The following is a 14,577-nucleotide window of genomic DNA, read 5'->3' as shown; positions in this document are numbered from 1 at the left end:
GTGGATTTGAGATGTGTGAGCTGTTATTTCAACAGCCATGTGGTCTACAACTTGCAGGCCTGCTATAGGTACTCTCTGTTGTTGTATTACATAGAATACAAAAGCACCTTTCAGAATTTGGCAGGAATAATTATAAGTTGGATATATAGCATAAAGCTATAGCAAGAACCACACTTTTGGTGCTCCAGGCAGTTTATCGGTTGATAACAGCAAAAAGTGGAAACAAGTATTGATTAGCTACACTGAGACCATCCTCTTCTATTCAAGCTGGGCCTTTGAAGAGAGGTGGCTTATCTTCTCATTATTAGAAGAATTTTTTAAAAAAAATTTAATCCTTAAAATCTAACTATCAAGTTCAAATCAATAAAATACAGGCGTATTACTTTTTTCTTCATAAATAAAAAGAACACAAAGATACACAACCTTGAATTTTCTTCTCGCTTCTGCTATTTTATCTTCCATTTCTTCTGTTTTGTGTTTGTTTAGGTAGAAAATAGTACCAATGTGATTAGCTTCCTTATAGAGGTCTTTGATATACTCATTGTACTTTAACTTCATTTTTAACAAAGTTTTGATTTCTGACTCAAACTCTCCTTTTTTCCTGATACTGTAAAAAATAAAACAAAAAGGTTAATTTGATCATTCTAAAAGAGTATATATTGAGGTAAATACATTTAATGATAGTAAAAATTAAACAAGACTATATTTGATGTTGTCAAAACCACAAAATAGCCAGACAGTTAACTAAAACGTGAATACAGAATACATGTTCCCAAACTACAATTATTTTTCTGCTTCTGCTGTTGGTCACCCCTAACTGTCAGACTGTTCTCAATCTCAAGGATATGAGCATCAGTAGTAATAAAGACTAGGGAGTCCAGATGCTCAGCTTTTAGGACACTCAAAATCTGTTCTATACTATTTTCCATCTCCCTTTTGTGACTACCATCAAGGTGTTTTTATTAGAGAATTCTTTAAATGGAAGTGCCTAAACAAAAACCAAAGCATGTACTAAGCAAGGTTTCTTAACTTCAATACTCTCGACATTTGGAACCAGTCAATTCTTTGTTGTAGGGGGATGTCCTATGCATTATAAGATGCTTAGCAGCATCTCCCACTAGATGCCGGCAGGATTGTTTCAGTTGTAACAACCAAAAATGTCTTCAGCCACTGCAAAATATGTTCTCCTAAGGGTACAAAATTATCCCTGTTGAGAAGCCCTTGACTAGAGCAATGATTCTCAACCCTAGTTACACATTATAATCACCTGCAAAGCATTTAATAAGACCATGTGATTACAAAAATTCTGATGTAAGGTAAAACTCCAGTATCACTAATTTTAAGCACACCAGGTGATTCTAACATGCAACCAGGAAGCAAACTACCAATATTGACTAGAACAGTATTACTAAAGCTTGTGTATGCATAAGAATCATATGGAGAGCTTTTTTTTTTTTTTTTTTGAGTTGGAGTCTCATTCAGTTGCCCAGACTGGAGTGCAGTGGCCGCTTCCTGCCACCGCAGCCTCGACCTGCTGGTCTCCGTCGATCTTTCTGCCTCAGCCTTCCAAGTAGCTGGAACTACAGGCACGTGCTACCATGCCCGGCTAATTTTTTTTTATTTATTGTAGAGATGAGGTCTCGCCAAGTTGCCCAGATGGGTCTCGAACCCGCAGGTTCAGGCAATTTATTCACCTCGGCCACCCAAAGCATGGGATTACAGGCTGAGCCACCGAGCCCGGCCATGGAGAGCTTTTTAAGTCACAGATTCCTAGGTTTCATTCTCAGGATGTGATTCAGCAAATGTAGAATGGATCTGAGAATATGCTCCCAGGTTATGTTGATGATTCAAGACATGCATGAGGCATAGCTAGGGTCACATTTGAGATAACCAAATCTGTGGAATAGAAATGGAGTTGAAATCAAAGAGAAACAGCAGGAAACTGACTGGAGGTATTCCACCAGGTGAGGAACCAGTGCTACGTTCACTGACTCGTATAAACTGTGCTTGCTTGTAGCAGGACCAACTCACTGGCCAGCACTATAGATCTTTAAAGAACTGGGAGCTAGGGCTTTGGGAAGAAAAGATCCTGAGACCAAAACACAACTATGCTGCCTATTATATCAGTAACTACAGTAATTTTACTCCCAATGCCACCTTAGGATAATTGCTGAGAATCAGAAAAAAATCACATTAAATGGTAGATTTTAAACAGGGTAAATGGAAATCAAGCAAAGTCAGATAGCAGCAGTGACATGCCTTCAATTGGAAAGACATAAGATATCAGCCATATCTTGTTTCCAAAGACTCAACAATCATAATATAAATCCAAAGCACTCTAAATGCTTTTTGTCAACACTTTGAAAAAAAGGTATATATAAAATGCTCAATGATCTAAGTAAGGTGGTAATTTCCATTATAAAAGAAAAATAAATTTTGACATGCAGCAGAAATAAAATGAAAACGTGTAGATGTGGAAGACAACAAATTGTAAAATGACAAGGAATAATAAAATTAGTTTTGAAATAGACCAAAGGAACTCCAAAATGAGCAGGGTCAAAAAGAGTTTTAGACTAATAGGTAGAAATAAAGTATTAAGATATTCATTTAAATGGTAGAATGTTAAAGATATAGAGAAAATGGGGAGAAAGGCAAACAGAGAAAAGACAAGGCGATGAAATAAATGCCAGAAAAAAAATGATTTACTTCAAAGCTAAGTAAAAATAAATGTCAAGTTAGAATTCCATCATTGCCAAATATATTGGAGTAGGTTAGGGAAATTTAACACTAAGCCTTTATTAAAATAACTATTAAATAATCACTTCAGATATGTATGAAAAGCGAGCCCATAGGTAAACAAAAGACATATGAACAAAAATGAATGAGAAATACCAGAAAATATACATAAGTATTGATTGAGAAAAACTGTTATTTAAAAGTGAAACTAAGAAGTGACTATTCATATATTTTGTGCATTTTTAAAAGTTTTTTTTTCTTTCAGCACATTTGAGTTCCTTGTAGATCCTAGATGTTAGACCTTTGTCAGCTATACAGTTGGCAAATATTTTTTCCCATTCTGTGCTGTCTCCCCACTTTCTTGATGGTTTCTTTTGCTTTGCACAAGCTTTTCAGTGTGATGAGGTCCCACTTGTATATCTTATCTTTTATGGCATTTGCTTTTGGAGAGTTGATCGTGAGTTGGCTGCCTATTCCAATATCTGTAAGGGTGTTTCCTGTGTTTTCTTCTAGGATTCTTATAGTTTGAGGTTTTACATTTAGGTTTAGAAGAAGACATATGAGCAACCAACAGACACACAAAAAAACGCTCAGTTTCACTAATCATCAAAGAAGTACAAATTAAAACCACTCTGAGATACCACCTAACTCCAATCAGGATAGCCATCATCAATAACTCAAAAAACAGCAGATGCTGGAAAGGATGTGGGGAAAAGGAAACACTTCTCCACTGTTGGTGGGAATGTAAACTAGTACAACCTCTCTGAAAAACAGTGAAATGATTTCTAAAATATCTAGTAATTGACCTTCCATACAATTCAGCAATCTCTTTCCTTGGAATATACCCAGAAGAACTCAAATCACTCTATGGAAAAGATACCTGGCTGGGCTCGGGTGCAGCCTGTAATCTCAGCACTTTGGGGAGACGAGGTGAGTGGATTGTTTGAGCCTGCGGGTTTGAGGACAGCCCAGGCAACTTGGTGAGACCTCGTCTCTACAATAAATCAAAAATAATAATAATAATTAGCCGGGTGCAATAGGGCACACCTGTAGTACCAGTTACTTGGAAGGCTGAGGCAGAAGGATAACTGGAGCCCAGTGGGTCAACGCTGGGGTGGCTGTGAGCGTGCCACTGCTCTCCGGGTTGGGTGATGGAGTAAGACTCCAACCACAAAAAAAAAAAAAAAAAAAAAAAAAAAAGGAGAAAAGAAAAAGATACCTGCACACATGTTTATTGCAGTATTATTCACAGTAGCAAAAACATGGGACCAACTGTGCACCCATTGAAAGTGGACTGGATAAAGAAAATATGGGACATTTACATGATGAGCTATTATGCGGCAATAAAGAAAAACAAATTTATGAACTTCACAGCAACTTAGATGGAATTAGAGTCTATAATACTCAATGATTTATCACAGAAACAAAGATCTGAGTATCGCATGTACTCACTCATTAGCAGACCCTGAACATTATTATAATACTGTAAGAAAGGGATTGACAGTGGTGGGACACTGCCAGGGGAGAAGGGGGACACATTACATCAACAAGGGTATCCACGCTTTTCCTGTACTATGACCACTTATGTACCTAACCCTGAATTGTACCCCACATCTCTAAGATAAAAACAGAAGTGAAACTAAAGCACCAGGTCACTATTTTAAAAATAGGACAGGTTTTCAACGTTCAATAATAATTAATTTTTGCAAAACTATATGTAATGCTCAGGATGATAATAGAAACACTAAACAACTCCATGGTTTATTAGAAATGTTTATAATTATTTAAATATGTCTTAAAAGTATCACTATCAGACTTGTCACTGTTAGGCTTATAATAATACACATATCTAAAGAATGCCTATTAAAATCATCAGATTATATTTTAAAAATGAGATTCAATGCTGCCTGCAAGATAAGCATAAGAAGGTACCACTGGAAAATTTGAAAATAAACATTGGTGCAGCAACACCAATTCCATAAAATATTTTTTGTTTGTTTGTTTTTTGTTTTTTTGTTTTGTTTTGTTTTGTTTTGAGTTGGAGTCTCACTGTCACCCAGACTGGAGTTCAGTGGCCGCTCCCAGCCACCGCAGCCTCTACCTGCTGGGCTCCGGCGATCCTTCCGCCTCAGCCTTCCAAGTAGCTGGAATTACAGACGCACGCTACCACGCCCGGCTAATTTTTTTGATTTTATTGTAGAGATGAGGTCTCACCTGCCCAGGCAGGTCTCGAACCCGTGGGCTCAGGCAATCCATTCACCTCAGCCTCCCAAAGGCATGGGATTACAGGCTGAACCACCGAGCCCGGCTTCATAAAATATATTTTAATGAGAAAACCATGAATAAGAAAAATAGATGAATACATATATATATAATAAAAGAAACAATTCAAAAGGAAGTGAAATATTTAATGCCTCTATCTATTTTCAAAATACTTAAAGAAAAAATACAGAATTATAAGAAGCAATTGATGAATTAACTGTCAGATCCCTATCGGAATATAGAGAGGAGGTATAGGTAACAAAATTGTAGCTGAAAATTCTCAGTACTAAAAACCAACCTGGGTCATCAAATTGAAAAGTCTTACTTAGTGCTAAACTGGACAAATTACACACATACACACACACACACACACACACACACACACACACACACGAATTTGTGAGACATTCAAAGTAACTTGTAAGAGCCTGGGCCAGAGGTCCTCATGTTTAAGCTTCATGAAATACAAAGAAATTATTTCCAAAGTGCCACCAAATGTCTTACCAAGCAAAAATTAAATGAAATTAAACAATAAAAAATTCAAATTAATGAACAAAATTGACCTGGGATCCAGAATATGACATTGAGAAAAGTCTGGGTGGAGTGGGTTGAATAGAGAATGAAATGTGAGTTCATGGGAACCGAAGTGTTTGTTTTGATAAGATCTCCTACAAAACATAGAAAGACAGAGGTGAGGTATAGGACTAAAGTTTATTTTGTGTTTGCTTATTTTATAACATGAGCAATATCATTCAATGTTCATATGCGATTACAGAGAATCTGTGATTCATGGGAAAGAGGAAATCATCATATTGTGTGTGAGTAAACTGACAAGAGAAAGAGGTAATTCTCATTTGATTGCATCTGTGTGATCTAAGAAGAAGATGATTAGCTTAAAATGAGGGTGATGTGGCTGTTAGGATTGAGGAGAGGAATAAGATATGAACAGTCATCAGAATAAACTGAATTAATTGTGTAGAAATTTCTTGGCAGTGCTGGGCATCACTTATGATTTGTGGGCATAGAATTTAAGTTCTTCCCAGAAACAAACTTATTGTTATGCTAATGAAGCTTATATGTGAGGGTCTGTGATTGGCCCCAGCCCTTACAAAGTCTTTCAAGTGTCTCTTTAGCAGTGTTTTCTAATTTTTCACATGGCCCTATGTTTTTATAAAGTTAGTAAAACAAGATATTTTAACCACAATTAAGACAATTCTCTCTTGCTAATGTAAGGTCCCCTCTGTCAAGTGGCATTCAAGTGACTGTGGGCATTTTGTATTCATAGTATTGTATGCTTTTTCATAAATTGGCCGCATATGCTAGGATCCAAACCAGGATTCACTCCTTGTGACACTAGCACAGTCATTCAACTGTTAGGAAAAGTTCAATGAAGCAAGTTACTGCTTTAGTTCAGTGATAGACTTTTTCAGGTCAAAAAAACAAGTTCTTGAATGTTATTTGAATACGTGATTATTCTGATCCAACATAGCTAGGTTCTGTAAGACAGGAAAAAAGGACAAGAAGGTTATCTTAATGTCAAATATTTGTTGGCACAAGGGTGCTGTTAGAGTAAAGCTGGAAAAAGAGGTGTTGGTTATCTGAGAACAGATACTTAAAATTAAGATTAGAAAGTGACTCCATTCCTGAAAATGACAACATCTAGGGTCAAACTATAAGAGAGTATGATTGATATAGGATGGGAAAAACAATTGTTGAGAATGGGGAGGTTCAAGAATAGACAGTCCAAGTTCTTGCATTGAATATTCACACCCAAATACACATTTCATTGCCTCTGCAGAGGTCAAAAATAGGAGTGGGATGGATGACTTATTTCTGATATTTTAATTCCTTAAGAAAACACACAAAATAGGCTAATATAGGCATGAGTAGTTAATTTTGAATGATGTATATACCATTTTATTGCATTGTTTTATACTTTTTTCTTTTAATATCTGAAAAAATGAAAATAAATAAAATTGTTTAAATAGTCATTCAACAGACTTGTGAAATCCTGACAAAGTAGTATTCTACACATTCATGAACCAACTCAAATTAACAGGCTGGTAAGATATAGCTAAATGGGTATAAAAAAACATAGCATCCTGTGGATTCAGTCTAGATATTCCAGACTATTTAACAACTTCAATAATATTCCAGTCCAATTGCTATCACCATCCTGTTAACTCTTGGTAAACACACCTCATAAAGTATCCCAATATATCTTTATGATGTTCAATAGTGTTTTTGTTCATTTTCCTCCATTATTAGCCCCATCTTTGGAACCCTGCAGTTACAATGGCATTGCCTTTCTTTAGGTACAGTAGAACATTAGAAGTATATATTCAGAATACTTTACAATAGAGCATTAGAAGAAGATATTCAGAATACCTTACAGAGCTTGAATGTAAGAAAATAACTATATAGAATTTCATACCACACAGTTAATTTTGAGCAAACTAAATCTAAATTAATCAATTTCAAATCATTTTAAACAAGTTTATTTTCCTTGACTTGGGTTGTTGAAGTGAATTATGTGAATAAGCAATCAAGTAAAATTGTTTGCGCAAGTCAAATGTCCCAATTTTAAAGAGGCCATTTCTAATAGATGCTGATTGTTTTAAAGACAAAATTAACAACTTATACACTGCTTCTACAAGGTAAACAATTATATATCATTATCATCAACATCGTCATCATCAACACAGCATACTGAACAAAGTCTGTTAACAAATAAGGCATCTGTCTTTTCATGTGATCTTTTAAAAAGTGAACTATATATGAGCAATAGGTCATATACTAAGTAATTGCAGAATTTATTTATATAATGTAACAGTCTGGGAATGGCATAAAATGGTGAGATTGTGTTCTAGTTGAATCTTAGTCTATATAACTTCCAATTTGGGGAGGTTTCATGGGAGGATGCACTAGACTTATGAAGTCAGCAATTTGCTTTTTAAATTTTAAATTATTTTTCAACTTAAGGAGAAAGAAGCTGAGTCTAAAGGAAAGGTGATTCAGATAAATGGTAGAGTAATAGCAAAAGGAGAAAGTAAGAAGAGTGGAGCTTTTTGAGGAAAACAAAGGATATAGTCAAATGTAGAGATGGAGAACTAAGTAAAGCCATAAACTATTGATTTTTTAAAAAGTAGTTTTAAGCTGTGTGTCCAAAATCTTCTATTACATGTCAGACATGGAAATCTAGATTTACCTAACAGAAGAGGCAATTTTGTTAAATAGAAAGAACAAAAATTTTGGAGTCAGATAAAGCTGTATTCAAATCCCAATTGTGCAGTCGAGGAAATGGTGTCATACTCAATTTCCTTGTCTATAAGTTTTTATAAAGATTAAATATAAATCAACTATATATGAGTACTGCTTACCCACATGGAATAACACAAATGATTCAACAGTTTTTTGTTAATTAAAATCATATGCAAGGATGGCACGGATCTTTATAGTGCTCTCTAGTTTAGTGAGATGACACAATGAGAGGGAAAAAAGTAGAGGTCAAAAACAATAATTAATATTGCTTTGGAACAGAAAGAGATATCACAAGAAGGTATGACATTGGAATAAATAGCACAGATAATAGGAGCTCAGAGATATTGAAGCAAAGGAAGAATTAAAGATAAAGTTTTATATTCAGTTCTCATTTATTAATTATATCATTTATTCAACACCTATTGAGAAACACACACACACACACACACACACACACACACACACACACACTCACACACAGATACACACAGTTCAATGTCTGCAAGCAAGCATCTCAGCCCAGAGAGGAAGAGACAAATAAGCAAACCAATAGTGTGGTAAGTGTTAGGAAGTCAGTACATGGAGCCAGGGAGGGTTAGTTAAATGAATACTTGTTGAGCCTTGATCATGTGTCAAGTACTGTGCTAGGTAACAGAAACAAAGATGAATTGAAACAAGTCTATACTCTCATGAGAGGAAAAAGAAAGGAAAAAAAGATTCCTGTGTAATGACAAATATAACAATGAAAGAAGCACTTGATGCTGCTTTGGTTTGTATTTAGGGGAAGATAAGTTACTAAGAGGACAAACTCCTTCTTAGTAGAGAAAACGCTTGTCCAAGTTACCATATGAAAGATCAATTAATTAGATGAAAAAACAACCTGAAGAAGAAGAAGAAGGGAATCTCGGGAGAAAGGAGAAAAAGAGAATTCCAATCAGAGAAATACCAGAGATCAAGACTGAAGTTCAAAACAATAGGAGTTTGGATCCATATGCCTTTTATTTTTTTTTTAGTTTTATTTTTTTTTGAGTTGGAGTCTCACTCTGTCACCCAGACTGGAGTGCAGTGGCCGCTCCCGGCCACCGCAGCCTCGACCTACTGGGCTCCGGCGATCCTTCGGCCTCAGCCTTCCGAGCAGCCGGAATTACAGGCATGCGCTACCACGCCCGGCTGATTTTTTGATTTATTGTAGAGATGAGGTCTCGCTGCCCAGGCGGGTCTCGAACCCGCGGGCTCAGGCAATCCACTCACCTCAGCCTCCCAAAGGTGCGGGATTACAGGCTGAGCCACCGAGCCCGGCTTCCATATGCCTTTTAATAGGCTAGAATATCAAGACTGCTATGGTTTAAATATGGTTGGTTTGTCCCTATCAAAACCCACATTGAAATTTGATCCCTAGTGTGGCAGTATTGAGAAGTGGGACCTAGCAGTTTGAATCATGGGGGCAGATCCCTCAAGAATGGCTTGGTGATGTTTTTGCTGTGGTCAGTTCTTGCTTTGGCAAGAATGGAGTTTTGTGGGAATGGATTAGTTCTCATTAGAGTGGGTTGTAATAAAACCAGGAAGCCCCTCAGATTTTGTCTCTTTACATGTGTTCACCTCCCCCTTGGCCTTTCCACCATGTTATGACATAGCACAAAAATCCTAGCCAGAAGCCAGGGCCATGCTCTTACACTTCCCAGCCTATAGAACCATAAGCTAAATAAACCTCTTTACTTTTTAAACTACCTAGCCTAAGGTATGCTGTTATCATAACAGAGAATCGGTTAAGACAAAGATCATAGAAGAAAATTGTAAAAGATGAGTCTGAAGTAGGGCAGGCAAAAGTTCACAGTGTCTAATCCATCAGTCTGGGAGTTTGGACTGTATCCTATAGCTGGTAGGAAACCTAGAAAATATTTTTAAGCTGCTGAAAGCAAATACGACTCATCTTTTGCATTGTGCCAGTGATGCTGTATATGTTGAATCTGATAGTTCAAACTTGGAATGAGTTAGACCAGTTGGAGGCCCATTGAATATTCCAAACAAGAGACAATTAGGGACTGGTTTATTTTGTTGGTAATTAAAACAGAGAGAGAGGGAGAGAGAAAAGGTATGCACTGGAGAGATATTTAAGGGATAGATTTAATAGAAGTTGATAAGATGTTAGCTGTGAGCCAGAGAGAGGGCTATAGAATGATGCCAAACAGATAACTTAGTAGATAATAGTGTAGGATATGTGTTGGGGGAGAAAGTGGATATTCAAAAGAATACTACTGGGAGAGATAAAAGATGTGGAATGCTGAGATCAGTCTGGGCAGCATAGTGAGACCTTATCTCTAAAAAAACCAAACAAAATTATATGGGCATGGCTTACTCATATTAGAAGGGGAAATTAAAGGGATAATACCCGTTAGGGTAGAATCACCTGCGCCCAGGAAGTTGAAAACTGAGACCGTGTTGAGCCATAATTGAGCCACTGCACTCCAGCCTTGGAAACCAAGTGTGACCCAAATTAAAAAAAAAAAAAAAAAGAATATGGAGTGAGATTAAAAAGTCAAAAAATGTATAGTACATATTAAAATAAGGAGAGTAGATATTCCTGGGGAAGGAGGTAAATCAAGGATGTAAATAAATGAGCTGAGATTAGAACCCTAAACTGATTTGTAAGAGGCAGAGATAAATGAGCCCTTTAAGGATTCCTCAAAAGAATAGTTTCAGAGAGCTAAAGGAATAACTAAGATCATGGCCTCTGAGTCTTAAAAAGAAACAGCATCAAAGAAGGCATAGACACAAATACTTAGGTCACATGCAGAAAGGAAGAAAAGGGCATACAACAGGACTAAAAAACTACCCAGTGGATTCAGGAAGAAAGGTCTTTTTTGCACTTAAGTAAGATCAATTTTGGTAGCATGGAGGTTTTAGAAACTGTACTGCTATGTCAAAAGGTGATTAGTAGTCAAGAAAATATTACTAATAATCTACCAAATATTGCTAACCATGTGAAATGTTTAATGAGAATGAAAGGGAACTATTGAGTGATTGCTAAAGATGTAAAAAAAGAAGGCAAACCTTTCATTTTTTTGTTAGAAGAGGATTAATGATGTCTACAGGCCAAAAAAAAAAAAAAAAAAGGGAGGAGAAAAGGCAGTGAATAAAGATGTTAAAAATAGAAGTGATAGAAATAAAACTATGTTGTTCTGGACAAGGCAGAAGAGGTTGGAACCAAAAGCACAAATAAATGCACTGGTCTTGAACAAAAAGTACCACTTATCCCTTAATTTTAGAGGAAGGAAAGCTATTTGCAGATGTTGTCAATATAGAGTACATTTGCTTGAAAAAACAAAATGTCATCCCTTTAATTTCCCCTTCTAATATGAGTAAGTCATAGCTTAAATAAAGTTTTATTTTGAGTTTCTCTTGTTTGGGACTGATTGTGATGTCTGAATTTGTGGATTCATGTTTTAAGACCATCTGCCATTATACTTTTGAATATCGCTTTTCCCATTTTTTCCTTTATTTTTCATTCTATTTTCCACAATCTAACGTGTCTTCCATATTTTGTCTGTTTTTTTCTCTGTGCTGCATTCTAGGTTCTGCTTTTAGGTATACAGGTTATTTTTTCCCCTGAATCTTACTGCTATTTAATTAATAGAATCTTTAGTAGAAATGGACCCAGGTTTAATGTTTACAAGTTTTGGTGGATTCTTTTCAAATTTGCCTGTACTTTTTGGATACTGTTGCATTAGTTTAGTTTGCTCTCTTTGACCATTGAAAACTTAGGTAGACCAAATCTCATAATTTTGTTATCTGAGTTCTATAATAATTCTATTATTTGAAAGTCTTGGTGATGCTGGGTGAGGTGGCTCATGTCTGTAATCCCAGTACTCTGGGAGGCAGAGCGAGAAGATTGCCTGATTCCACAGGTTCAAGGCCAGCCTGGGCAAGTTAGTGAGATCTCATATCTACAATAAATCAAGAAAAATTAGCTGGGCATGGTGGTGAGCGCCTGTAGTTCCAGCTACTTGGAAGGTTGAGGTGGAAGGATCACTTGAGCCCAGATTGGGTGATGGAATGAGATTCCGACTCAAAAAAAAAAAAAAAGAATTATTGATGATAAAATAAATATACTGTTGGTTATTTCTGGTAACTCTTGGTCACATTGGATTTTTCCTTATGTGTTTGATAATTTTGTGAGTTCGTTTTTAAAAGCCCTACTTTATCTGTGAGTATCTTGTACAGCCTCAACCTGGGATTTATTCCTCTAGAGAATACTTGAACAGGATAGCTTTTGTATGATAATTTATTGGTTAGCACCTTCCAAGATCACATAGATGGTGTAAATTAAAACACCAAACCAGTGTGAAAAGAGGCCAGACTGAGAATGGTTCTCATTTGTTTTTCTTTCACTCAGGTCCCAAGCATAGACATAATTTTCTTGTCTCCGCCTTTGCTTCTGGGCATATTTTTTCTGGTTCATCCATCCGAGTGCCCTTACTTCATCCAGTTCCCTCACTTGCACACATTCATGACCCATAACTTATCCTTTGGAGCCGCTAAAACTCAATCCCCTTATTTACCATGTTCAGTGTGGCCACGTTTTCACCCATATCTTCATGGCAGCCAAATATCAGCTGTGAATTTAGCCTGCAGTTGTTCAATTACTTTCATTGCATTGACCCCTGGGGATTTTATTTACTTTCCTGTAAGTATAGCACTTCATTTAAAAGATGCAAATCATATGTATTTATGCCCCACTTGTAACTGTTTTGTAGCAAAATACTTTTCATATTCTTTATTATCCATATTGCAGGAAATGTAAATTCTCATTATTTTTCTGTCTGTGGTTTCTTTTTAGATATCTCATCCTGTCCTGTTGTTTAATTTTATGACTTCAAATTTGTCTTTGGTATCCTCCTCATCTCTGGGCTGTAAACCAATGTACCTAATTAGTACTTCTCATTTCCATTTGAAAAGCCCATAGGAATCACTGAAGTCTAACATGACCCAAGAAGACATATCTTCTTTCCATATCCTCTTTCAATTCTCTACAATATCTTATGTTTTCAACATATTTCCCTGACCATTTTTTCCCTCACAACTTATTCCAAAAGGTCGTGTTGGCACCCCTTTAAAAATATATCTGAGAGTTAGCTATTTGCTACCATGTATACTGCAAAAACCTTGATCTATATCACCATTATTATAATTTTTTGAACCATCAAAAATGCCATCCTTCTAATATACACCAAAGCCCATCCTTCATTAAGCAGCCCAAGTGAGCTTTCTAAATTGTCAGAATATAAAAATGCTTTAAATCCATACGCCTTTATCACAGCCTACTTACAAGCTTTTAGGATCTGAGGCTTGTCTGACTTGCCAACATTTGTCTCCCTGAATTACTTTTCTCTTACAGTTTTCCAATAACATTGGCCTCTGTTCTGTTTTCAGAGCACACAGAATTTTTATTCCTCTCAGGGCTTCTCCTTCTGCTCGGAATTCTCTTCTCCAGGACTGCTCAAGACTGACACGTCTTCATTTAGGTCTCATTTCCAAGGTTACTTTCTCAGAGAGGTGACCCTAAATGTCCTTGCTAAGGAATAGCCTCAACCCTGCCCTGGCCTGTCATTACCATTATCCAATTTTCTCTTCCTCATAAGAGTATAAATGACTAAATTTTAAAATACGTATTTATTAGTTTACATGCTTAATGTCTATTTTCCCATAGGAGAATGTAGACTTAAACAATATCCTCAGCAACTGAAATAGCGTTGGACACAAAGTAGGTGCTCAGGACACACACATGAATACACACATACACACACGCACACACACACATATTTGCTTTTTACATCTACATTTTCTTTGCATTGACTATACATTTACTCCTAAGTATAAAGTTATAATATTAGTTATAATTATAAATTTACAAAACTGATGTTTGGAGGTGTACTGTGAATGAAGTAAAAATACAGATACATGAAGCGATTTCTCAGATAGACCACTAAATAATAAAAATAATTATCTTTACATTAATTTACGTATCTTATAATACAGCGTGTTATAGATAGTATACTACAAATGAATATTTTCTACTGAGACTTTATTTAACACATATTTCTCGTACATCAACAATGTTTGAGGCACTAGGTTAGTCCTTAAGGATTGCAAAATGGGGGAAGGTACGCATGAGCCCTACCTGCAAGCAGTTATAAGGAAGTGTGTGTGTGCAGTCATTAAAAAGCTGTGCATAAACTGGGCTCCGTGGCTCAGCCTGTAATCCCGCGCCTTTGGGAGGCTGAGGTGGGTGGATTGCCTGAGCCCGCGGGTTCAAGACCC

The 14,577-nt window shown here is 36.4% G+C and overlaps 1 protein-coding gene across 1 annotated transcript in view; it reads right to left on the bottom strand.

Annotated features, from left to right (window-relative positions):
* The window catches only part of CCDC178 (coiled-coil domain containing 178), a gene marked incomplete at both ends in the record, with an annotated part of 170,614 nt that overhangs the window by 46,599 nt on the left and 109,438 nt on the right, over positions 1–14,577 (bottom strand). The window contains one exon of the mRNA XM_008056217.1: positions 424–607. Coding sequence (XP_008054408.1) covers positions 424–607 — 184 coding nt within the window. The remainder of the gene's footprint in view (positions 1–423; positions 608–14,577) is intronic.

The sequence above is a fragment of the Carlito syrichta genome, unplaced genomic scaffold (genome assembly GCF_000164805.1).
Source record: "Carlito syrichta isolate Samal-C Ts95f unplaced genomic scaffold, Tarsius_syrichta-2.0.1 Scaffold302285, whole genome shotgun sequence".
Taxonomy (NCBI): Eukaryota; Metazoa; Chordata; class Mammalia; order Primates; family Tarsiidae; genus Carlito; species Carlito syrichta.
Note: the sequence above shows the minus strand (reverse complement) of the source record. Positions and strands in the feature narration are given on the sequence as shown.